This window comes from Montipora capricornis, chromosome 10, assembly GCF_036669925.1.
Source record: "Montipora capricornis isolate CH-2021 chromosome 10, ASM3666992v2, whole genome shotgun sequence".
Lineage (NCBI taxonomy): Eukaryota > Metazoa > Cnidaria > Anthozoa > Scleractinia > Acroporidae > Montipora > Montipora capricornis.
The window spans coordinates 4,529,544-4,555,661 of record NC_090892.1 but is presented as its reverse complement, the minus strand read 5'-3'; the positions used below and the strand labels follow the sequence as shown (position 1 = coordinate 4,555,661).

General features: G+C 40.1%; 3 protein-coding genes across 4 annotated transcripts in view; 1 reads left to right on the top strand and 2 right to left on the bottom strand.

Moving 5' to 3' along the window:
- Nucleotides 1-14,443, top strand: part of LOC138019721 (TBC1 domain family member 9-like) — a 49,165-nt gene extending 34,722 nt beyond the window's left edge. For both annotated transcript variants that reach the window (XM_068866598.1, XM_068866597.1), the window contains 10 exons: nt 1,244-1,338; nt 1,750-1,896; nt 3,632-3,743; nt 3,866-3,926; nt 6,583-6,768; nt 7,332-7,442; nt 8,430-8,531; nt 10,123-10,299; nt 11,495-11,887; nt 12,032-14,443. In XM_068866598.1, the coding sequence (XP_068722699.1) occupies nt 1,244-1,338; nt 1,750-1,896; nt 3,632-3,743; nt 3,866-3,926; nt 6,583-6,768; nt 7,332-7,442; nt 8,430-8,531; nt 10,123-10,299; nt 11,495-11,887; nt 12,032-12,958 (2,311 nt within the window). In that variant the 3' untranslated portion in view covers nt 12,959-14,443. The remainder of the gene's footprint in view (nt 1-1,243; nt 1,339-1,749; nt 1,897-3,631; nt 3,744-3,865; nt 3,927-6,582; nt 6,769-7,331; nt 7,443-8,429; nt 8,532-10,122; nt 10,300-11,494; nt 11,888-12,031) is intronic.
- Nucleotides 14,444-15,663: 1,220 nt separating this feature from the next.
- LOC138021397 (uncharacterized) lies at nt 15,664-18,137 on the bottom strand. Its single transcript, XM_068868260.1, has 4 exons — nt 17,945-18,137; nt 17,532-17,663; nt 16,375-17,389; nt 15,664-15,761 (listed from the first exon to the last, which is right to left on the bottom strand). Coding segments are annotated over exons 1-4 (1,260 nt in total). The 5' UTR covers nt 18,057-18,137; the 3' UTR covers nt 15,664-15,760.
- Nucleotides 18,138-23,094: 4,957 nt separating this feature from the next.
- Nucleotides 23,095-25,898, bottom strand: LOC138019407 (phosphorylated adapter RNA export protein-like). The gene is made up of 4 exons (XM_068866180.1): nt 25,281-25,898; nt 24,828-25,030; nt 24,167-24,291; nt 23,095-23,440 (listed from the first exon to the last, which is right to left on the bottom strand). Exons 1-4 carry the CDS (start codon nt 25,870-25,872, stop codon nt 23,218-23,220), a joined length of 1,143 nt encoding a protein of 380 aa, XP_068722281.1. The 5' UTR covers nt 25,873-25,898; the 3' UTR covers nt 23,095-23,217.
- Nucleotides 25,899-26,118: the final 220 nt, after the last annotated feature.

The window sequence follows — 26,118 nt, the reverse complement described above, 5'->3', positions numbered from 1 at the left end:
GAAATTGATTGAGTTTGGGTAAATTTGAAAAACGTCGGCCCACCTTTTTTCAAATTTATATCAGTCTATATCAAAATGTCATTTACAAAGCTTGAAAATCATTCTCAGTTGTTATGTGGCCGTGATTTTGCAAATGAAAGACTCTTGCTCTGCCAATATGACGTTTAGCGCTCATAATTAACAAAATTAAACAAAATTACCTAAAATAGCGTGACCTAGCCCCTTTAAAGTTGGGGTCGTTAAAATTACGTTTACCCAAAAGTGACTAAGATGGGGTCTACAAATGGCTATAAAATAGACTATAAAGGGGTAGGGGTTCCGAGAGGCCAGCGGCACATACCCAGGGAGAATTGACTCAAGTACCCCCTGGGGATATTACCAGTAAGTAGGTGAACTGTACTGTGGTTATGGCACATTAGGGGTGAGGGATGCCCTGGGGCCGGTTGTTGGAAGTCTGGTCAGTGCTAACCTTTGGTTAAGAGGTATCAGAACCTATAGGTCTCCATGGTATTTAACGCTGGTTAGTGCTAACCATGCTTTGAGCAACTGGCCCCTGGATTGTAGTTGTCCAGCCTTTAATGGGAAAATGAAACCCTTTAGACACAAGAATCGTAATAATTAATCTTTGAAGCATTGATCCTATCCTGTTCTGAACTTAATTTCGGGGATCTGTAGAATGGCAAATGGTTGTCAAATCACAGAGGATTAAGGTAAGATATACACCAAATTTCGAATTTGATCTTAAAGCGTTCCAAAAGAGAAAACGTACCTCCTAGAGCTTTCTGATTCATGATGGACTTACAAGCAACGAAAGAAAAATACATGAAAGCTCTTGGCTTTAATAGTTTTGCATACAAACTTTTCAAGAACATTGACATGTCTTTGTTCAGTCCCGATGGGCACCCGTATACTACAGTTCATAAACACTTCCTAGCTGGTTTCTAGCGTTCTGTGGTCTTGCGTTCAATAGTTCATTAACATATCCATTACTCTGTGAGTTTTGATTATCAAACCCAGGTTTACTAGACATTCAGAAAAAGCATACAGTATTAAAGCAGTGACTTAAGGGCTTTTTAAAAAATTCTAGTTTTCCTTTTTGAACAAAATTTAATGCACTTTTGCAATTTTAAAGAATACTCTCTATCAAGGTGGCATATTTATAATTTTTCTTGCCACTAGAAGAAATAAAATAAAGAATTAATTTTCTAAGGGCTTAAGTTGTACTGTGTTGGTTTGTTTACAGATCGCTTCCTGAGCACCCTGCGTATCAGTCTGAAGTAGGAATAGCAGCTTTGAGAAGAGTTTTAACAGCTTATGCATGGAGGAATCCGAGCATAGGTTGTTACCACTTAAATATTTAATTTACAGTGTAGTGCAACATTTGTTTCATAGGTTTTCAGTGTAAAGCAAGTCAGGATGAAAAGTGAGCTGGGTGGGGCCATGCATGAAAAATTCTAATAATAATATTTCTTCTTATTATGTTTATTGTTGACATAAAAGCTATTCAAAACCCAATGGAAGGACACAATCACATGGATTTTATTAGTGATAAAAGGTAGAGTTGAATTTCAGAGCACAGAAGAGACAGAAGCGAAATCCAGTTCGTGGCGAGAGTGTGTATGCATCCTTGTGCTAATCTGGCACTCTTACCATTGGGTTATACTGTCTCTGTTAGATTTTCATTTTTTGGCCGTAAACACATTGGAATTTTCAAAGTGTTATAGTTTAAAGTGTGTTTTCGTTCCTCAGGGTACTGTCAAGCAATGAACATTGTGGCATCAGTGCTGTTGTTGTACTGTACAGAAGAGGAGGCGTTCTGGTTGCTGGTGGCTGTGTGTGAGCGTCTCTTACCCGATTATTACAACACTCGGGTTGTGGGAGCTCTGGTTGATCAAGGTGAGTAGTCCTTAACAAACATTTTCTCAATTTATCGTTACTCTTTATCGAGTTGAAGAGGAGAGCGCGAATAAGTGGGAGAGCCATGCAAGGTACATGCCCAAGCTATCTTGCGTAGCTGGCGGCAGGCAAATAACGAGCGGAGAATGGGGAGGAGCGCTGTGAAAATCGATTTCACAGCGTCCCTGGGGCCTGTTTCTCGAAAGTCCCGAAAACTTTTCGGGCCCGAAAAGCCATTTGTGAAACTGCCAACCGCTCGTTTTGGAAAGTCAATCTTTGAACATGTTTTAAAGGTAATAAAAAGAAAAATGACTGTAAAGTTTTATGACTTAAATCCTCTCCGTTCTTGAGAAACAAAGGAAATTGTGACACCCGAAAATGGCCCGTAAAGTTTCGGGACTTTCGAGAAACGGGCCCCTGGTCTGCCAATTCTCCGCGCAGCGTCGCCGCTCGTTATTTGCCTGCCGCGCCAACAATCCCCCCCAGCTACACAGGCTAATCCCCGAGCAAGCTAGGATTTCACAGAGTACCCAGAGTACCAGGAAAGGGCCCCCTCGGAGTCAGGTTTAGATCAACTGGAACTCTGTCCACTTACCATTGCGGAAATGGGAGATGCTGTTTAACCGCCAAGCGGTTGGCTTATTTGGTCGAGCATCGGACTTCTGTGCGGGAGGTCGCGGGATCAAAGCTCCGGCCGGACCAAACAACACTCAGGTTCTTTAAATAACTGAGGAGAACTGGCTGCCTTTGTAATGACATCTACAAAATAATGGTTAGACTCTCTAGTCTTCTCAGATAAGGACTATAAACCGTATGCCCCGTCTCACAACCCTTCAATGTTCCTAACCCTGTGGGACTTAAAAGAACCCATACACTATTCGCAAAGAGCAGGGCATGTAGTTCCCGGTGCTGTGGTCTGTCCTCTGTGGTTTACCATGGTTGGGAGGATAAATTCTAAATTAGCTTCACCAAGCTACTCTAAAATGATAATGATGATGATATATGCAGTTGCATGGCCACTACCCCAATCTGGGCAATGAACTGTTGCAGATTATATTTGGAATTTAAAAAGGAATGACAACAGCGAAAACGAGGAGACTGAGAATTTTGCGCACGACTTGCTACTATTCTCTGTTCATGTGAGTCGCGTTACACTGCTCAAGATTTGGGCACCATTTGACAATATAACTGAAAGACGAAAAGAAAATTCCAACAGTTAAGTATAATTGGTCCCAGTTAAGTTAAATGGTCCCTAGAGAAAATAAAAACAACGCGTATGCAAATTTTTTGAGAGCAAACAAAGAATATTATGGTATTTTTGAAAGTGGCCGACATTGTTTGAATAAAATCATTATGGCAAATAAAACAAAAGGAAGGAGGGTTAGGCAACGATGAACAGGAATAAAATGATGGATTGCAATTGGGTATTTTGAAAGCCGACTGTTTTGCCTAACAGCTTTCCAAAGTTTATCCGTCAAAGTTTATCCGTCCGTTTATCCGTTTAAAGTCTGTTTTTTGTAACTTAAATTATGTATGCTCCACAGTTATTTTTTTTGTCAGGAAGCTTTGAGTTGTGTTGTTTAAAAGTAATTTCTGGGTTAACGTTAAGTTGCCGCATAGCGAGTAGGGGCAAGTAATTGGCAAAACTATACGAAATCAATTCAGTGCACTGCCGCGACGCAGTTATCATTGACTTGCGATCATTGAAATTCTTAATTTCCTTTTCGCTACGAAGGTGTGTTTGAGGACCTCACCCGTGATCATTTACCAGAATTGTACGATCATCTAATGGAACTTGGAATACTCAGTATGATATCTTTATCCTGGTTTTTAACGCTTTTTCTCAGGTAATGTTTGCAGATACGTGTAAATTCATGAAGATAACTGCAGTATCTTTAATTTTTTTAAATTAAAGTATAAGTTTAATCCTAGATATTCACAAGACTAGTATCTTGCTTTCATTTTTCAGTGTCATGCCGTTTTCCAGTGCTGTTAGCATCATGGATTGTTTCTTCTTTGATGGTACTAAGGTAAAATTAAGCCTCTCTTAAAGGGGTTCCTTTTCCTAAAATTGAGATTAAGCCCCGGCCACACGTTGTAACATTGTTATAAGAACGCTTCTAACGATGTTGGATACGCATATAACATTGTTGCAAACACGTCACCTTAAGTCACTAATCCACCTCCCCCATTTTGAATTGCTCATGGTTCTCGGATTGGCCGGGAGACTGGCCCTTAACTCTGATTGGTTAGAGAGCTTTAGATTCTACGACGAGGACGAGAACGAGTTTTGACTGCCCGCTTTTAGCGAAAATACTAAGGAAATTTATAAACCGCACGTTAAATCTTACTTTTTGTTAGCAGTATAGGTTGCTCAGTTATTCTTATTGCTGTTAACTGAGCCTTTTTGCTCATCAAAAAAAGCCAAAACTACTACCGTATTGTTGACTTGTTTTGATTCGACGACATTCTTGAAAAACCTCGTACTAAAATGACGGCGGCATCACGTTTTTCCCGCCAAAATGACGCTGGTTTGCGCTCGCTCACTGTTGTTCTGTGAGAAAATCTCGTACTCGTTCTCGTACTAGAATCTAAAGCCTCTATTGTTGTTGAAAGGGCGGCTACGCGCTTCAACATTTGTTGTATGTTGGAGAAAACGTTGGATCGAAATCAAAACATTTTTCCAACAAAAAATGTTGAAGAGACGTCATCCATCATGCATGCCACACGTTCTAACATTGTTGACCCAACTTAAAGTTAAGCTTAGCTTTAAGTTATTAAAGCTTAGCTTTAAGTTATTGCGTTATTAAAGTGAAAAAATGTTACCATAAACATTCACAAGGGATGCAAACAACACAGCGGGTGTATCAAAATTTGAAACAATTGAATTTAACCGCTCAAAGCACAGGAAATTGTGCGCGTGCGTGTCGCAGTAATATTGGTACCATGCGGTAGGAAGTTTAGCAGCAAGGCTACTGTAGCTGTTAACTGATTAGAATGTAATGTGAAGTGCTAGTTTTGTACCCCATATGAACCATGTGAGCGTTAGCCCTACTAATGGAAATGGGCCCAGACAAGGACAGAGAAAAACACAGAGCTGACGACCCAGTAAATATGAAGGAAACCGGTCATTTATTATTATTCCTTGCACTCCATAATGATGCAATTTACCTAGTATTATTCGGTGAGCTACCGTGTCAAAGACCTTTCGTAGGTCTATAAAAATCCCGCGTGACTACATTTTCCATCCATGTTGTTTCAGTCCAAAACAGCATGATCGGTCGATATTTTTTCGTGAAAACCATATTGTGAATCATGAAGGATAATGTGTTGCTCAAGAAGAGATTTAAGACGGTAATACATTATTTTTTTTAAAAATGCGGTTAAAAACAGAAAGCAATGATATTGGTCTATAATTAGATGGATCAGATTCCTAATCACTTTTATATATTGGGATTACTTTGGCAAGCTCTAGTTTGGAAGGATATACGCCTTTTTCGAGTGATTTGTTTATGATCAAGGATAAAGGTTGGCTAGTAATATGTTTAGCCGATCTTAGAATGTGAGTGGGAAAACGATATAAAAAAACTTACGAATGTTAAAATTCATGTTAAACCACCAGTTTGTATTTTTTGTGTGTGTGTTTCTCCGAGCATTGGTATGTTGCGTGATCATCTCATGTTGGTGGGGGTTTTCTGTGAATGGAAGACTCGAGAATCATATTAGGGAGCTTTAGCAACGACAACGGCGACGGCAACGAGAACGTCACAAATTTGCATATTTAGGGAGCAAAAGCAATAGCTTTTTACGTTGGCCTAGGAGGGTCACAGTCCACCTTTAATTTTTCCCAGTCCAGCTTTAATCACAGGTCATTGTTTTACCAATACAGAAAGTATCCCTAAACACATAAAAACTAACCTTAGGCCTAAAAGCTTTTTGTTTATATGCCTAACATCTTTTGTTTAGGCGTAATTAGGCCTAAGGTTGGCTTTTATGAATGTTTAGGATACTTTTTGTGTTGGTAAAACAATGACCTGTAATCTGTGACCTGTGAGAGAACTGGTGACGACTCACAAAATTAAAACTGGACTGTAACCCTCCTGGGCCGTCGTAATTTTTGTCTATTTCTTTGCCGTCGTCAGCAAAACAATAACGTGAAATGTCCAAATTTGGGGTTTTATGGAGGACGTCAGCACCTGGAGATAAGTTTTTATTTTCTCTGCTAAATTAACCGGTGACTCATATCGGTTTCATTCTTGAGGGACTGCCGCACCATTGTCATGTTAAAAAGCTTGGAATAGTTGGAAGTGATTACAATAACACGAATTTATATTTTGAGATGACGTTCTCGTTGCCCTTCCCGTCGTCGTTGCTAAAGCTCCCTTTTGTCGAATTGCCGAACTCCTAGCATACGATTTCCTTTGAATGAGTGATCAAGAAGAAGGCATCGGCGAGGGGAAGTCAATTGATAGATTTATTTAGATCCATTTTATTTGCCTTATTGAACCAACCTCTTCCCTCCCCCCCCCCCCCCCCTCCCCCCACCCATTCCTTCTCCAACCCAGGTTTTCAGTCGGGTGCTAGTTAAAGGTGTTTTACGTAAAACACATGTTGCCGAATACCAAAACCAGATGTGTGAATCATGGGAAGCTGTTTTAAATCAGCTATTCCGGGTTACACTTTCAGGTGCTCTTCCAGATTGGTCTTGCTACGCTGGATACCAACAGGAACAAGCTATTAGCTGTTCGAGATGATGGTGAAGCAATGACTGTTCTGGGAAATTACCTTGAGCACGTAACTAACCGGGACTCCACAATGGTGGCTGCTAATCAAGGAGGATCAAGCAGGAATAGTGGAGTTCCTTCCACTGGGGTAGGAAAAAGATGGATGGAGATTTACAGCTTCGTTCACATGAGCCAATTCTTGTCGCTATTTTTGTGTGGGAAATAAATTTGATGGTGTGTATGGATGGGATAGCAAACATTTGACTTGAGACAAGAGAAAACAAACTGAGGATTAAAATCCTAGTGACTAACCCTCAATATTAGTCACATTTGTGACGAGGTATCCTCACGAAATAATTTCACACGAGGCAATTTTTATGTGCCACGTAAAAATGTTGCGTCAAATTTTTTTCTTCCAGTTGTTTGTGACCTAAATTTCGGCCAAATAAGCAAATTAGAATAATCGCCATGTAAAATTTGGCAATATGATGAAGGATTTCAGTTGAAAGGGATTTCCTGAAGTACTAAGCAAGTAAATCTGAATATGAAACTAGATATGTTCATTATGTATACCGCTGTGAAATATCGGTCTTAATTCATGTGTTTCTGCAAAGACGGGTTTGCATTACGTGGGTGGCCAGGTAAATTCTTTAAGTTAGCACAAGGTGAAATGTAAAGTTTTCTTTTTTTGTTTTTTTCATCTCATGTTAGAGCACAGTGGATGTAGCGAACCTTATCCTAGAATCTTACCAGAAATTTGGCTTCATCACAGCAGAGACTATCGACTCCGTGAGAAACGCGCAAAGATTAAAAGTTATACAGGTAATGCAACAACCTCGTCTCCAGGGTCTCTTTGTCGATAAGAATGGAGACCCTGGGAACGAGGTTGGTAAGGCAAAGCAGCCTTCATAATTAAATCAGTTGTTGTGGAGGCGTGGCCACTTGTGGCTTGTAGTTTCCTCACACCGTACACATTTTTTGCCTCATTAGCACAAGACTGTCGTTTTCTAATGAGTCAACCGAGAATAAAGTACTGAATATGGAAAGTGCATTGCATCGTGGGCGACCTCTGAAAATATAAATTGATTTTATCAAACGAGTTGATAAAGGTCGAATAACCACCGTGAAAGATTTGGAAAGCTGACGTTTCGAGCGTTAGCCCTTCGTCGTCTCCCACCGACGCAGTACCACAGTTTCTTTAGAAACTAAAATTTCGTATTCTGAAAATATAAACCAGATTCGAAATTTTACAAGAATGCATGCGATGATTAGGGCCCTTGCCACCCAAGAATTTATCAGTTTTTGATGGCTAATAGAGCGGCTTTCAATTGAGTGTCGAAAGTAATTAGCGAATTGCTTTGGCTTTGCATTACTTCACTCAGTGATTGGTTCAAATTTCTCGCGCCATTTTTCAACCAAGCGGAGATGAAACCAAAACCAATCGTGGCTTGCGCGTACACATTTTCCCGCGCTTTGTGTCGGCTACGTGTAATTACTTCGAGTTTTCATTGGTTTACTGGATTGTCTCCGTCCTTTTTGATTGGCCAAAGTAATTACTTTGGTTTTGGTTGTACGACACTCGATTAAAAGTCGCTTTAACTCGCTGGTTATCAAAGCCAAGAGGCTTGAAATTGGAAATTAAACTGAGTTTAACAAGTTCTTTTACCTCTTGAAGTCAATTTGTAAATAGTATGATGCTTTCTGTGAGCAAACTCGTATGTTAACGAAACAAAGTGTCAACAATGACATCAGCAACGATTCCCTTATTGACAGCACTGAAAAAAGACTTTTACTGCTTAAATTTCCAAGGGTCTTGAGGACAGCATGCGAAGAAATGCCGTACGCTCTATTGCCGTGGAGACAAGCTTATTTGGACAAAAAGAGCTCGAACAGTTGTATGCTGTATTTAAGGTAATTCAGGTGACACGGAATACAGTTGTTGTCATTTTGTAACAAATTAATATTCCCGTTACATGCCTTTCTCGTTCGTTACCGCGTGTTTAAATCTGTACCAACCAAATACTTTCCCTCTGAAGAGGGGAGTATCACTCTTCAAATTTTAATAACAACAGTGACGGGCTCTTGTGGAAAACCGGAAAAAAATAATCTGCCCATTTTGCTAAAGTTAGGTACAGTAGAGAAACACATTTTAATTTCTTGCCCACGTTAAATGTTAGGGAAAAAAAAGAGAAGTCGTTATTAAGTTCTTACTTAACGAGAAAATGCAGTGGAAGGGATGTCATCCTTAGTAAAAATGCATAGTTGCAGAAAATATTGCAAAGTACTTACATGATTAATGAAATAAATGAGAAACTGCGAGGCTTCATATCTCAGTTGGTAGAACATTGCACTGGCATCGCAGAGGTTGTGCGTTTGAATCGCGTTGAACCCGCCTGAATTTTTCAATTGTCTGTGAGAGACAATTGCTTTCTTCGCAAACGCGAGGATCATTTCGCTCTTTCGTCTACTTACCTGATTACTTTAAAAGAAGGCCATGCAGGCGTGATTGATTTTTAAAGTTGAAAATTTGTAATCAATTTTGTTGAGACGATTGTATGTCAATGTAAGTTGTGTAAGACGCTAAAAATAGTGTATTAAGAGTTATTTATAATACTATGAAATAATAGACTCCTTTCAGTTAATTCCCAATCTGGAGGACAAAACAATAAGATTGTTTTGCATTTTAAAGGTTTGTTTCTCTCAGGGGACAGAAAAACCCTTGTTTTGTCCCCCAGATTGGGAATTACTGAAATGGGTCTATAGGAAATCCATCTTAACGGTGACCCAAGTATGGAAAAAGGTCCACACCATGAAAGAGAAAACCTCTGACCAGTTTGGGATCGGGAATAGAACTCTCCTCCGTATTAGAGCATCCTTGCTGTGCCGACTTACTTATTTTGAGGTTGATTCTATTAGAAATATTCATTACATCCGCAACCAGTTAAAATTGAGGCCGGGGTACTTTTCAAGTAGATGGCTTTTCCAACCGTTTTTGTTTAAAACCATTTTAAAGTGTTTAAAAAGCACTTGCATACCAAAAGCGGATGCTAAAGTCCTTTGCATTTACTTCAACAAAGTTTGGAGCTGATGAAAATGTTGATCAACGGTTTTCACTCAATAGAACACGAAAGAGGTCAAACAATGTAACCAACCGAGAACATTTGACCCCTAAAGGAACACGACCTCAGTCGCTCACCAAAGACTTACGCTGCGAACGCTGTCGCTTGGATTGTTCCAAGAAAGGTCTAGAATGGTCAAAGCGACTCAGCTAGTTGTAGGGTAAAACAGGGGTATCAAAGTTCGAGTTGACTTCCAGCTTCGAACGCTCCTACGGTCCTTTGGTTTTAATCCTTGTACTGTGACCTTCACATTTGATGTATGTGAAGCAAACGTTTGAAACTAGTTGAAAAAAGCCGTCACTGAATTTCAAGAGGATATTTTATCTCTTCGAATTTTGCGACTGCACGAAATGGCTGAAGATGAGTTTTTCTTCCTTCGCCAGGCAGGGCATCTCCTGACGCGAAATCATGGCGACCCAGAGTCCAAGGATACACCACCCAGTTTTCCTCTGGTGCAACAGCAATGTATTGATTGCGAGAGATTCAAACCTCTGTTTGAGTGCTTGACCAACTGGGGGACTGGGGAGAGTGGACAGATCTTGGCCCAAAGGGCATTCAAGGTCAGTGGCGTTGGTGGATAGTGAGCCCCCGGGTGACCTTTGCAGCGGCAGCTACCAAGATACAATGGTTGCGAAACGTTTGCACTGACAATATAGTCTGCTGTGTTAAGAAAAATTGTAAGACACGAATTTTCGAGCGCAACAACAAATAGCTCGTTTCGGTTACAAGTTTGTCATTGCTCAAAGGTATCTTCTGCATTTTTTAAAGGGAACTTAAAAGCAAGCGACATTTTTGAGCCACGGATCGACGGTAACCGGAAGCGAGCTATTTTCCTTTTAAACTTATCTTGACACTACCACGTTCATTCGGCCAAATGTCTTTTTAACAATTAGACCCTTCGCCCGCAAAAGCTACGGGGCAATAGCCCATGAGGCAAAGCCGAATGGGCTATTGACCCGTGGCCCTTGAGGGCGAAGGGTCTAATTGTTTTAGTATCACCCAACTACTCGGACAGAAAAGGCAACAAAAAAATTAACAAATGCAAGTTGAAGAAGTATTTATTTGGGAATAAAACGAAAGAAAGCCTCACGCTTTTCGCTACTCGAGGACTATTACTTATAGTCCTCTAGTAGTGTAGCCAATTAAAATGCAGGATTTGCATTAGTCCACTACTAGTTGGGTGATACTAATCACTATTAGGGACAATCAGTGTAAAAGTCTGGAAGAAACAACTGTCCCGGCCGCGAAATGTTCACCTCCAGTTTTCGTCCGTGGTTTAAAAACGTGGCGTGCTGAAGCTTCCTGTTTATATTTCTCTATTTTATGTACCAGTAATAAGGTCAAAGTCTCATTCATCAAGGTCAATAATGCACGCATTTTGATTGGTTCTCGCCTATGATCTATTTGAGGACAGACGAATAGCTGACGTCATCATATAGATTCCATGTTGCCGTGCGTCTGTTCATGTCACAGAAGACTTCAAAATATGGTAAGACCATCACTGACATACTCGGCAATCGTCATGTGCCACTTTTGTTCGTACCAAATTTTGACGTGATCTGTGACCTATTACCTAACGGCAACATGGAATCTTATTTGTTAAATATCTCTTTACAACATGCACGCACGCGCGCTGAGGTGGCTGACTTGATATTTAAGGATAGCAGACGCTCTATTGAGCTACTGTCTCCGACCTTCATCTCCACTTTAATCGCCTTAACTATACGAGAGTAATCGAACTGTACTTTACTGCAGGTGATCGATGAGGACGGAGATGGTCTGATTAGCTTTCGAGAGTTCGCTCAAGGCCTCGGTTTCATCTGCAAAGGAGAAACGCAAGATCGTATGCTATTCATGTACAGAATGCACGTTCCTCCGGCGATTTACGACGAACCTTCAGATATCAGTGATACTGAATCAGTTGACAGCTGTGCAGAGCTGAACGAGAATGGCTGCACTGAGGAGTTGACGTCACAGTCGTGTGAAGGACCACAGTCACGTGACCAGTCACGGTCACGTGATGTGTACGTAACAGAGGAGGTACCGATCAGTGTTTCACCGCGGGCGCGTGAACTACACGAAAGAACGATCAACGAAAACACTGAAGGCAGTGAGAAGAGAGTCACGGAAATTCCATCGATGAGTCAGGTAAAACTGAAGCTCGAAACGTAGAAGTTTATTTTCTTTCAGGGATTCTAAGAACAGCAAAATTTAGAGCTCCAAATTTCGAAGTTGTAAAGAAGGAAGGTATCGGTCATTTTGTCTGTTGAAGTTTGCTGCTTTCTTTTTCAGGAACATTTCATTATGTTGTGGAAAACGTTATACTCGCTTTTTCGTGAGCTACCAAATGAGCAGGAAATGTACCAATCCATTGCATCAGTCGGAAACATGCTACTAAAACTGGGTGAATTCGCTAAAGAGATGGACACCAATGTTGAGAAAACCGATGACCAACAAACCAAAGGAATCATGGATCCACTTCATGCAGCAGAATTGGAATCATCCACATCAGACGCTGCGGATCTTTTAGCTGGGGCAAGTGGAGTAACAGTCTCGACACAGCTTGGGTCGTCTTCCTTAGTGAAAGAGGCCCTCATTGATGCAGCAAAGAGCAGCGAATCCTCTCTCAGTAGTCCAGTCAGGAGCTCAAATGGAGAAGATTTCATTCTTGTAGAGAGTGATGGAGAATTTAGTACACCTGAGAAAGTCCCTTCTGAGACGAACACAACACACGATACTTTACATGAAGTTTACAACAAACTAAACCTTAGTGATCAGTCATCCTTCTTCGGCCAATCAGGAGTGTCATCTTTTTTTGAAAATAGAACATCCAATCGAGAAGACTTGCATTTACCATTACGTATCCCAAAACAAGATGACCAACTCATTGACGATCTGACGAACCAATCAAGTGACAGCCCCTCTGCAGGGACAGAACACTTTGCCCAGTCATCTAACGAATTTGCATCCGGAATATTGCATATGGACCAACCAATTGAAAGGCCACCGTCGGGCGCTCTGGACCTTGAGTGGTCAATTTGTTTTGAACAATTTTTGGCGTCCATGCTGACGGAACCGTATCTTGTTCATTATTTTGAGGAAACAATTGACGTTAGTCAACGTCTTAAGCAAATGAAAACAGAGGGACTTGGAAGCTTTCGAAATGCTTCCAGGACAAGTTTACTTTCTGCAGAAAAGGTATCATCCCAGAAATCGTGAAGAGAAAAGTGCATCATAATCATCATCAACTTCATCGTCGTCGTGTCATTCACGCAACCTTAAATTTGGTTATTCCTGTCATTAGATGTGATGTTGCCATGGTTAAGACCATACTCATAATATTGACACCCAAAAAATACGCCTTATTATATCGGTACCCATACTGGTAAATCTTTACAGGGAAAACTTGAAGAGAAATTAACTAGCTTTCCTTTTGTAACTCGTGCCCTGTAGTGAGGGTATTCGCAAATCCCTAATGCGACCGCAACCAGCGGTATTCTGCATGACAACAACGTCAAATCACCAAATTTAGGGTTTGAACGACAACTTGAGCGTACAAAGTCAACCTTTACTCTGAAGCAGCTCGTACCAATTTATTCAAAGCATACATCGTCGACACTGTTCGACGCCCATGAGGCGTATATTTTGAGGTGACGTTTTCGTCAACGTCGTCGTCGTCGATCTTAAATTCCCTAATCTCATCACGTTTACGCAAGGACGACGACGTCGGCCACGAGAACGCCACAACACAATGGGCTTAATGAACAAAAACAGAGGCTCTGCACGCCCTCTACGTGCGTTTTACATTTTGGTACATTTCTTTGCCGTCCTCGACCTGACAACGACGTGAACTGACATAATTTGAGGATGTGACGAGGACGTGAGAACCTGACGAAACAGTTAATTTTCTTCCCAAATAACCACAGCGTTCATGCCAATTTTATAACTGGAATGTTGCTACACTTTCCATTCCGAACGACTTGGCGTAATAACGAAATTCTTACAATTATAACGTGAAGTAATATTCTTAGACGACGTTGTCCTTGGCGTCGTCTTCGTCCTTGTGTAAGCTCCCTTATGTGTTAACCAGGAGTTGATTGACTGTCAAGACCAAGGGTTCTTTTGTTACAGTTGGTGGCAAACTTGAATATCAAAAGAAATTCTTAGACAGTGGCTTTCGAATCAGAAACTATTCAAGGTTGTTTATGTGAACAAAGAAAGTCATAATGATATAACTAATGGTGGTTATGTTCGTGCCACTGTTGAAGGTCTTGATAACCTGGGTTGTCCAGTCATTACAACTGGTTCAATACATCATTTTTATGTGGTATCGATTTCTCAAACGCGTGAGGGCTAACTCTAACTAATTAACGGACAAAATTTAACAAATCTGGTTAGCAACAGGGTGTACTTTATTAAAAAGAGACCCTTAACTTTCAAATTTCTATTTTAAAACGAAGGAATTTTTTGCTAAAAAGTGAGAAAAAAATTGAAATAAAGTGAAGTTAGTAACGTCTTTAACTGTCTTGTTCATATAAAGGAAGCGCTTTTTGTCCTGGATCAGCGGATATGTGAATTGCAAGAAAAAAAGTTTTATCTTTGAAGTTAGTTTATTTCTTTGTAGATAGTAAAATGGTTCATGTAAAGTATACATAATTCAAATTGATCTGTTACTGGAAATAAAAAGGGTATGTGTCAATATAATGTGGTTGTCCAGAGTTAACATTCACTATTTAACCTTAACTCGCTGGTTACGCCGTTACTTCTGGGGAAAACTTGAGTGGAAAGACTAAGAAACCCTTTTTTACGGTTCATGCTCAGTGCCGAGGCCTTTGAGTAAAAGCGACGGGAGAGTTGACTATGTTTCGATTAGCTTATGCAGTTTTGACGACAGTTGTTTGGCGCGCTGCTTGTTGTTGAGGAAACTGGTGAATCACTTCTCGGCTGAATCACTGTCATGGATTTCAAGTGTCGTGAACTGTCTGTGTCAAGGAAAACCGACCTTTTCGCTGGCCACACTTTGTGCTCTCCAAAGGGTCGTGCTCAACTTTAAAGACTCGGGCACAATGTTCGAATCAACAAGCGGTGATTTACGAAATACCTTGTGAATCGCAAAAAAGCCCTTTTTTTTGGTATTCTTACCTCCTTTCGCGCGCTTATTTACGACACAGTTAGGACGTTTGTCTTGAACCCAGGAAAATTGAGGTGGCATAAATCTAGCAACAGAAACGACTTTGCGATGGTTGAGCATTACCTTAAGAGATAATGCTCCTATACCTTGTTTTTACCCTCACTTCAATGTTAGGGTTAGGTTTAGGGTTAGGGTTAGGGTTAGGGTTGGTAACAAAAAAATTGTATAGAAAATTTATGTAATATATTGTTTGCATTTGCTTTCCGGCTGTAAATAACTTCGATGTTTAAAAGCGAGGAAATCCCCTAAACTTGCGTCGCACCGGGCCGTACGAGTTCCAAGCAGGGCCGTACGGCTTTTTCCGGCCCTGGGGCCCGTTTCTCGAAAGTCCCGAAACTTTTCGGGGCATTTTTGGGTGTCACAATTCCTCTTGTATCTCAAGCACGGAGAGGATTTAAGTCGTCAAACTTCACAGACATATTTCTTTTAGTTAGCTTGAAAACATGTTAAAAGGTCGCCTTTCCAAAACGAGGGGTTGGCAGTTTCACAAATGGCTTTTCGGGCCCGAAAAGTTTTCGGGACTTTCGAGAAACGGGCCCCTGGTCGCAATATTCGAGGTCAACAACTCTGTTAGCCTGCGTAGTAAGAGTTGTCAGGGGAGGGAAAGGGAAGAAAAAACCAGAGAGGGAGCTCTTTTTCTCACAAGTAAACAAAACAAAAAACCAAGCAAGAAACCCAAGGCATTTCTTGATAGTTTAATTTTCGTACTTCAGGAAAACGTAAGAGAATATTTTTTTTCAAGCAAAAGATTCGGCTTAGGTTAGGGTTATTTCAGCTGGAAAAAGTATCTTCAAGTCGATAAAAAGCGAGTCCCGAAGAGTAGATCAACGTCTGAAAAAGAAAATGTTTTAAAATTAAGTAAAACAAACCTCAACAAAACTCATTACTTTGGCCAGTAACAGTAGATGCACAAAGCAGATACAAGCGCGGGAAATTGCGTATGAGCAAGCTACAGTTGGTTTGTTTCTGATTGGGTGAAAATTTGGCGCGAAGCGATTGAGCCTATATCACCGAGAATAACAATGCATGACCAAAGAAACAATTAAAAGCTACATAGAAGAAATCAGAACACTGGCAAACGAGAACAAAAAGAGAAGCACAAGCTGCTTAAGCGTTGCCATACCAGTGAAGAGCTCCGAAAAGATCCTTTCAGCATTCTGGACACGTGAAAGTTGGAACGGAAGCTAAATTTGGATGAGGATTCTCCTCCTTCCCCTTTCCCCACTCCTCCGGCTCCAAATTAAATTTTCGCTGGAATGTGTAAAAAATAGCTCGGGAGCTCTCCTCTGGTACGGGAACGCTTCAGTGCTATGCATGCTAAATGTTAGTAAGGTTCATTCTGTAAACGCGCCAGATTAAGCGGTATACTGTTGGACTAATGACAGTTACAACTCTGAGGTCACAGTCTTGTCTTGTGATTCATAGTCGATACTCTTAAACTTACCAAATGCATCTGCATACAATAAATATGACCAACGCTGCCGCGCCACTTCCAAACGTGATCGTTGAATAATTCCATCCACTGAAGCATTTAGCTCTGTTTTTCAAATTTGTGAACATGAGCTCTACCTTGTGCTGGTAAGAAGAACAGAGCGGGTCAAGCATCTTTGCCGGATCATGTATCCTGTGTCTTGAGTCTTGACTGAATTCAATATCAAAGCAGTAAGAGCAACTCTTACCACTGCTTTCATTTCTGAAAATCTGTTCCAGTGACTTCCATTCCTCGGGAGTGATGTCATAAGCGAAGTTTTCTTTTCTTTTCATTTGTTGAGAAGACTCCGCGCATGTAGCTTTTGTTAAGCTACCCGCCATCCCGTAATATGCTTTAAGAGTATCGCTCGCGTCGTCGCTCTCATCTTTCGAATGCAACAGTCTTTCCTCTACAAATTTCTCTTGCACGACATCGTCATCAACTAAACACTGCGTTTCCGCCATCCTTTCAGAGCACTTTTTAAATTTTAGATCCACAAAGCTCTCATCGCCGTCAAATCTTCCTCTTGTAACGTTTGGTGGATCAAACATTAATGTTATCATTTGCTTCATTTGATCCACGCTTTTCTCGTCATTCTTTCCACCATTCTGTCGCAGGGCTCTTTTATCGTAACCATTTCCGGCTGCAGCTCTGACTCGGCTCTCAACTCGAGAGAAGACGATTGTGAGGGCTTTCCGCACTGCATTTGCCGGCTCATATGGACTTTCACAGTCGTCCCCCGTAGCACATAACGCAGCAAGTTCGTTCCCATTTGCCTCGCCTCTGCTTAACTCAGCCGCAACACTTGTCCTGTTCGCGAGCTCGCCGTGCTTCGATCCAATTTTAGAGCTAGCAGTCGCCTCGTTATTATTAGCTGTTGCCTGAACAGTAATCTTTATTCCCTTCCCGTTGTGACTGCTCAATGCTTTCCTTTCCGCTTCCTTGGGAAGTCTGGAAGGACGTCTTCTCTTGACATCCTGTCCAGAACCTGAAAAGAGTGTTCAAGAAGCGAAAAATATTAGCTAACCGTAACCGAAAATTTAGTAAAATAAAACGAGTTCTCAATTAAAACGCTTTCTAGAACAGCATTAACTGAATCTGAATCTGCTTTGAGTGCCGTTTATCCTTACCATAATGCTTAAAAATGAACCTCTGTAATGTTCTTAACTCCTCTGTGTTTCCTTGTAAGATCTCTTCAACTGTGTACACAGGCCTAGCGTGATTTATTGGAAACAACCGAAGCAGGCGCAGATTCACGCGAACTGAAAGCAAAAAGATGCGAACGATTACAGTGACTTCCAATCAAATGTCTGGACCAATAAAAACAGACGCCAGCAATCAAATAAACCAATCAGCAAGCTAGGCAAGTTCATGCTTATGTCACGCGCCCTTTGTAATTTAAATGAGATGTTGATCAAATAGTTCAAAAGGTTTAAAAGTTTTCATAGATGAGGGAAGGGCATTGCATTATACCGCAAACCCTATTTTCACAACCGTTCATGATTCAATCAAGCATTTAAAACTGACGCACTCTTTAAATCACCTTGTTCGTGTAGAATAAACCAAATTAACATCTCAAGGGTTGAGCCCTTTAGCCTGAATAAAGTCCCTCTCGCTGCAGTTACTGGAATATCGTTGTTTCCTCTCCTCAACATTATTCCCTGGATGTTTGATTCTAAGAGAATGAAGCAAACTGCTTGTAAGTTACAAACAGAACGAACAAATCTCTCACTGGATTAACAAATCACTGGTCTATTTTACGATTTTTGGCGTTTTATAGGCGAAGCTACATTTATTAGACGGTTAATAAATTATATTTTCGCAAATAACTTAGTTCCTGTCTTCACAAGTGGTTGTTTCCTGCATCAAAGATGACAGATAATTTTCATTGAAGGCTTGACAGATCATAGGCTCTTCGATGTAAGGAAACATGAAAATTCGTAATATCCAAACTCAAAGAAAATGACCTTTCAAAGAATCAAAGAATCATTCCTCAGAGATTATCCAGTATATCGCGTTCACATTTTCAGACGTAGCTCATTATGCAATGCACTTTCAATTTTCAGTACTTCAGTCGTGGCTGACTGATTAAAAAAACGATAGCTTTGTGCTAAGGAGCCTAAAAGTGTAACAAATTAAGATTCTCCTTGCTAATCGAGGAATAAAGCATGCGTGTAAGTCACAATGCCTTTTGGATTTTTGTCTGATTATTTACACCATGTAAAAGTGTTGTTCCAGACATTTTAGGCAATTTATGTCCTCCAGTGGGGACAGCTATTCAGTCTCAGAATTATTTTTATATAGTTACAGCATGGAGTTAAAGTGAACTTTCAAGAGTTTTGAAGGGTAATGTAGCATTAAAGTATGAGAACCCATTTTAAAACAGCAAGTTTTCAAAAAGAAGTTGCACTCCAACTCTATCGTAACTCTGAAAGGATAACTCTACGGCTAGTTAATTTCAGCCGGCAAAGCAAAGGTGAAATTACTTTTGACACGCTGTTAAAAACTGTGCTAAGGTTTTAAGCTTCGTTTGGAATAAAATCCTTCAAAATTAAATTGTAGACAAAAATATATAAAAAATAGTATTTACTTTTTCTTCTGATGATACTGAAACTGTTGGGTCCATATCTCCCTCTGTACTCTCTGTAAAAACGAATGACTTTGTTTTTCCACTTGTCGAAAGCTAGAATCGTTTGCAATACGCAGGGCGTGAAACACAAGATAGCGGTAATGACATCAAATGTCTGAGATTTTCCGATCAAGAAGAATGAACCTATAAAAGGAAGTTATATGAAGATGTCATTCTTTCAAGTTCTAAGAAAATGTTTTAGTTAAGATTGTAAAGGCGCGCTCGAACTCGCATACACGCACAATATTATTTTCAAAGAAAATTTAAAAGCAATCAATTGTTTGATTATTCGCCCTTTCTGTTGTTCTTTGTTTCTCTTCACCTCTTTCCGTTAAATAAAATTGCTGTCCGAAAATAGCTTCGATCTCGGAGCTAAAATTTTAACAGTTGTTTATCGTTTAGGATTTTTCAAGTTTACAGGAAATTCTGTTTGCAAAAGAAGTCAAAGAAGCTCTAATAATCACTTCTTTACAAGCTAAAGATTATATAGCCCGGCGCAAAGTGATGTACTAACTGGGAAGATGATACATAACTCGAAGCAGATAATATCAAATTTACCTTTTGAATGTTTGTAAAATAGTCTAAATCCGACCAAAGAGTTTTCCTCGCATAACAGTGGTACAGAGGCCACAATAAAGAAAAGGAAAATCACCGTTTTCATGACATCAAGTCTTTATCTGATTTGATGAAAAGAGTTCAAAAAGTTTCAAATCACTAGGTTAACACGTCATAAAGGAGTATTTTGTGCGAGCTCACGGTTTATTGGTCATTATTGCACGAGATATTGTGCGTATCCACGTGACGTCACCTCTACGAGAACTAATGATCAAAAACAAAAACTCTGCACTTTCAGCACGTGTGTTTTTTATGCTGTCCTCGCCCTGACAACGACTTAAGAGAACTTAAGCAACGACAACGGCGACGAAAACGTCACATATGTGCATATTTAGTGGGTAAAAACAATAGCTTTACACGCTCTGCACTTTGTTTTAGGTCTTCTGCAAAACAACAAAGTGAAATAGCCAAATTTGAGGTTTTTATGAGGGACGTCAGCACTTGAAAATAAATTTTCATTTTCCCCCTAAATTAAACTGTGCTTGGAAAGTGTGAGTCCACATTCCAAGAATAAAATTGGTGAGAACAATGTGGATATTTAGAGAGAAAATTGAAAAGTCATCGTCAGGTGCTGTCGTCCTCCACACAACCTCAAATTTGATCATTTCACGTCGTTGTCAAGATGAGAACGGCAATGAAATATATCAAACTGTAAGACGCACGTGCAGTGCGTGCAGAAGCATTGTTTTTGCTAATTAAACCTATTGTTTTGTGGTGTTCTCGTAGCCGTCGTCGTCGTCCTTTCTTAAAAGGGAGTTTAAGATCTACGACGCCGACGTCGACGAAAACGTCACCTCAAAATCTAACGTTGCACTATCGTAAGTTTCTCGTGGTTTGGCCATCTCGTTCTCGTCTTAGAATGTGGCCGAAGTATCCTTAAAAATAAATTGGTTCGAGCGGTTTCAGAGCAAAAATAGAGAACGAAAGATTCACATTTGAACGCTCACGTTGTCGTCAAAACCTCAAATTTGGTGATTTCACGTCGTTGTTGCGCAGAGAACCGCACGAATATGAGCTAAAATGCGTGAGCACGTGCAGCACGATTATTTTTCCTCTTTTAACCAATGATATTGTTGTTTCGTGGCGTTCTCGTCGACCACCGCGTCGTAGGTCTTAAAGTCCTTAAAGTCCCTGTTAGACAACGTCTTCCTCGTAGCCGCCCACTGAAGCAACGACGGCGTCGACGAGGACCGTGAAAACCTCAGGAAAAAAAACAGCTTTAATGAGTAAAAAAAGGCAATACGCCCCCCGCACATGCGTTTAGCGTCTTCGTACAGTTCTTTGGCGTTGGCTGTGTTTTCACGACAGCCGTTGTCTTGCTTAAACATTCGTGAAAGTGCTTTGTTTGCAGACTTTGTTAAGCGACTTAAAAATGATATGTGTTTTCACGGGTAAGATCAAATGAGGAGAGAGCACGTGCCACTACAATAATCAAAAAATAAAAATGAAAATAGCACGCCTGTTGTATTTCCGATTTTAATAGCCGCAAGCGACTCCTCAATGGCTATTCCCCTAGGATTAAAAAAAACAAAAGAAGTATTTTTAATGGGTTCTTGAGCGGACTGTCAGTTTCAGTTCTTTGAAATCGAATTAATTATCGTAACACCATGTGATGGGTTGTTGGAGATTGTACACTCTTTCAACATTTCCGAATTCTAATTTTGTTACAAGAAGAGTTTTATACACAAATTTTTCACTCGATGTATTTATTGTTAGTAATAAACCGTTGAAGTTCCTTCATTAGGTCAGATACAAACAATTCCTGCTTCCTACTATTAATCTGGCCATTTCCATGTTATCCTATATCTGCCGGAGCGAGTGGTCCGGGTTCAGGTCCTGGCTGGGGACATTGTGTTGTGTTCTTGAGCAAGACACTTTACTCTCATGGACCGGCGAATTTAATGCTGGGGGTAACCCTGCGATGGACTTGCATCCCATCCAGGGGGGAGTGGAAATACTCCTAGTCGCTTCATGCTACGGAAACCGAAGATAAGCGCTGGCCTGATGGGCCTTCTGGCTCGTAAGCAGAGACTTTTTACTTTTTTTTTATATCTGTGATTAGATAATCCAGATCAAGGCCACCTGTATTGCTGGTTTGCATGTGATGTCATGGTGGCCATGTTGGATGGCAAGAACAATAACCTGCGTTTCCGCTGGGAACTAAACTTCATTATTATGCAAATTCAGCGAAAAGAATTGTATTGTATTGCCATCCAACATGGCCGCCGTGTCATATGGGTGCAAACCAAGAATAAAGCATTGACATGAAACCGTGCAACTTCAGTGGTTATATCGTTACGCTAGTGAAGACTAACAATTTCGAGTTCATCCCTTGCAGTATGTTACATTTTCAAAAAAAATGTGGCCACATTGCTGTAAAAATTGCCCTTGCGTTTCCTTTAGTTTGTTTCGACCTGGTTTCATAGCGGATATGGACCCCCTTTTGCAGATTTAGACCCCCCTGAAAATAAGCGTTCTTTTTATGAGGTAATAAAATTCCTTGGTAAATTGTCTGTAAAATACTTTTACTGAAACTCAAGTCAAACTTTGCTTTTTCTCCATATTGAAAATTAATACAAGAATTCATAACCGGAAAAGTTTGGTTATAAAGAAAGGAAAAATCTTCTGAAGCCTTTTAGTCAAGTAAACTTCTATCAATGCATTTTCCAACCAAGTTGTGTTACTTTAAAAAGTGGCACTTCCTTTGTGAAAGCGCCACGTATTCAAACGATCAAATGGAAGAAAACGAAATACATGAAAGAAACAACGCTTTAAGAAAAGGCCACAGCGCTTCTGTCAGAAAGGAGTTAAAATTCGCATCTACGTTACGAAATGCTGCCGCGAATGCTTTAACCTTTTCGGAAAAAAATTAACTGATCTAACTCTTTTTCTCAAAGATTTATGCTTTATGGTATCGGTCAGTTTCCACAATCCAAAATCTAACTCTGCCTCGATAAACTGTCAAATAAGCCATAATGGGGGGGGGGGGGGGGGGATTTAGTTCCCAAATTCGCTAGGACACCGATACACTTCCATGTCCCTCATGATCAAACCGTGTACTCCTTACAATTCCTACGACACCAAACTATGCAGATTTGCTCTCCCCGCTTCAACATCAATTGCCTCATGCTAAAGCTGCTCGTTTGTAAACGGCCATTCCTCTATATGGGCCCTGGACACATTGAATTCAGCGTACAACTGTACTTAACAGAGGGGGCAGCTGTTGTGTTAAGTATTACTAGTTGGCGCAAGATTTTGTCTTAGTTAAATCAACATAGCCGCTAGTAACGCAAGACTTTATATTAGGATCAGCAAGGACAGTCCTAGATGATCCATGGCAATCAAGAAGCTTTTAATAATTAAATTGAGTACATGTTTTGTTTTGTTCCTTAATTAATGATACTATGCGGGCAAGGTGAACAGATGCCGTTAAAACAAGACAAAGGCAATTCCATTCGGTTTACTGTAATTTATTGATCTCATCCATATCTTCTAAGTGTTTATGCTTTAATAGCTACTCCATGTACAAAACGGGACGTAAAAGCTGAAATAATCACAAAGCTAAAACTGTTTTAGTTTGATTCCGCTGATATCTTGCTTTCTTCATTTTCCCTTTCTTGTAATTTCAACCTCAAATCGGCGATATTTTTCATGTTAAATTCTTTTATTCGTTTCTGTTCTTCTTTTGCTTTCTTTTTCGCGATCTCATTTTCAAGCGAAAAAATCCATTTTTCTTGTTCCTTGGTGACATATCTGTGTTTTAAAAGCACGAGAAACACCCCTCCACTTGTGCGTCTGTGGAAACAAAAGGAACAGATGCCTTTATTAATCAACCAATTATCAAAACTTGACCAATGAGGAATACCCTAGTGTTTTAGGCTTGTGGGGGAGAGTGGGTGGTGATAATATCAAGAGCACTTACTTCCAACTAAGGCGGACAGGATTTATATTTTGGTTTCCACTTCAAGTGGGCTGAGTTGGTTCTGGGTCTCCACCCAGCTCTGAGGGGGTTGGGGGGAGGGGGGGGGGGGGGGGGTTAATTGGACAAAATTGAAAAACAGTTAATTGTCAAAAGTCTCCTGTCATAATTTTTTGGCTCAAGGTACCGCAAAGGCTCCCGCTGTGGACCTTTTCAGACTGGACACCCTAAGAGGTACCAAAACCGCTTCTTTCCCTCTAAAAGGTATGACGAGCATCCCCGTCCTTTTTATATGGCAGTTTGTTGGGCTCATTTTGGAATGCAGAGGACATGGGTTCGATTCCCGTTAAAAGATGCCTGAATTTTCCAGGTGTCTGTTAGAGACAATTGCTCAAATTGTCCAGGTAAGTGTGAGATCACCTCTATTTTTTCTTTCTTGTTTGCTTTGGGAAACACAGACATAAGACTATCATAATAATTATAATAATTACTTAAGACCTATTTCTGTGTCATAATGTTATATTATTTTTTACCTCATCATAAACAAAGGATTCAGAATGCATATTACATTCAACATGATTGTCATCGTCATTGTCTCATACCTTCTGTCCCCTTCTTTTGTCCAAATGCCTCCATGTTTCTCAACTTCCTGTGTGTCCTTAAAGAGCTTAATTGCTTTTTCACAGCCAATACATGTCACAATGCGCTCAACAAGCAATGTCTTCGACTAGTAAATAAAAAAAGATGTACCGGTAAGTAACATGATGTTGCTAATATAAGCAACATTAAAAGTCAGTATTCTCATACACCATCTTGATCTTTCCAGGTAACCAGCTGCAATCTCGGTCATAAATAGTTGTAACACTTCGCTTGAACAGCAAGTGAAGCGCATCAAAGCCGTTAAATAACGTACCCCTCCTCCTCCTCCCTCCCATCAACGTTGCATTAATTTTATCGGTTGGTTTTTGCACTCCAACCCATAAACATCAACACTTAAGGGGGGGAGGGGGGGCAAATTGCCATATGTGTTACAACATTTGTGACCGAGACTGTAGAGTAAATACTGTTCTTCATAATTGCCTCTAATTATGGTGGCAAAATAAAATATTCTTTTGTTTCAATGCTCAAAAACCTTTCTGGCCTTGCTATGATGTGCACAATAATTTTAAAAACAATCAATGAAAATGAGGACAATGACAAAAGTTAACATAACTACAAAGGAATAATAAATAAGTTACCATCAAAGAATGGCTGTTATTTTACCTCATTTAATCTGTAGGCTATTTCTCTTGCAACTGTATGTTCAGAGTCATCTGCAGTAACCTTAAGTGGTTTGAATAAATTGTCATTTCCTGATCGTTTCACAGTATTCTTTCCTCGCTGTGTCTTGGGTGCAAGATCATTATGTCTTCTTGGTGGCCTTCTGCGTTTTTTTTGGCCACCTCTTGTTTTCTTTCTTTGTTCAGCTGCAACAATTTTACAATAATAATTATTATCAATACATAGTTTAAAAGATGACAGATAGCAAAATTTTGTATTTTCATCTTTGCTGGGTGTTTGACCTGAGAGTTTTCAGTCGTTAAATGTAGCTTTTAAGCAAAGTCACGTATGCAGTCTTAAGATTAATGGTGGGACATGGGTTACGTCAAGGATGTCTGTGTTTTGAGAGAAAGCGAATTCTCTGACACGTGTTACACATGTTATATGGCTTGTTACCTTTATTGTCGCTGGCATTCGTCTCTTTAACTTCATTACTAACATCTTCCAATCTCGCTCTCTTGTGTCTTTTCCAAGATTGATCATCCATTGAATTATCAGATTCCATAGAAATCACTGCACTCTCTGACTCGTAAGCTCTAACAGTTGGATCACTCAAGTAATCATGTTCAAAATGTTCCTTTTCGTCACCCACTGTGAAGACAGAATTAGGGAGCAAAAATGTAAAATTCTTGAAGCCCTCGGCTGATTTTGCAGATTGTTGTAAGAATAGCATTTGATCTTTGCCATTTTCCTCGTCGCAGTCCATTTTTTCAACGCATTCATCCTCACTCGAGCTCGAGCTGGATATTTCGCCATCCTCCACCCTGGTCAAATTTCCCGCGACATCTGAAGTTGAATTGGAATTGGCCATCGACAGTACACCTTCACTTGCAACAAAGCATGCCACATGTTTTACATCTTTTTTTTTTATATCATCGTCTATCAAGTCTTCTTTGCTATTTTCTCTGCAGTTTTTACCATAATCCCCCAGTTCTTCGTCAAATTCATTGAAAGCAACGCCTAAGTCGATTCCTTCAACGTCGGCCATGTTATCAAACACTAATCGCGGGCTCGCTCGTCAACTTGATTGTCACTTCTACTTTCATGTAATATATTCACGGCGGCGTAGTAGTTTTTATACCCATCCATGCTGAAAAATTAAATTTCAAATAACTGTTTAGTTACCTTTTAAAGACATTTTTGGATCGAAAAATCCAGTGAATCCCCGAAAGAAGCACACTAGATCCTGTATTAAAAAATCTGAAATTAAATTTGGTACACGAGCAGTTTTGCA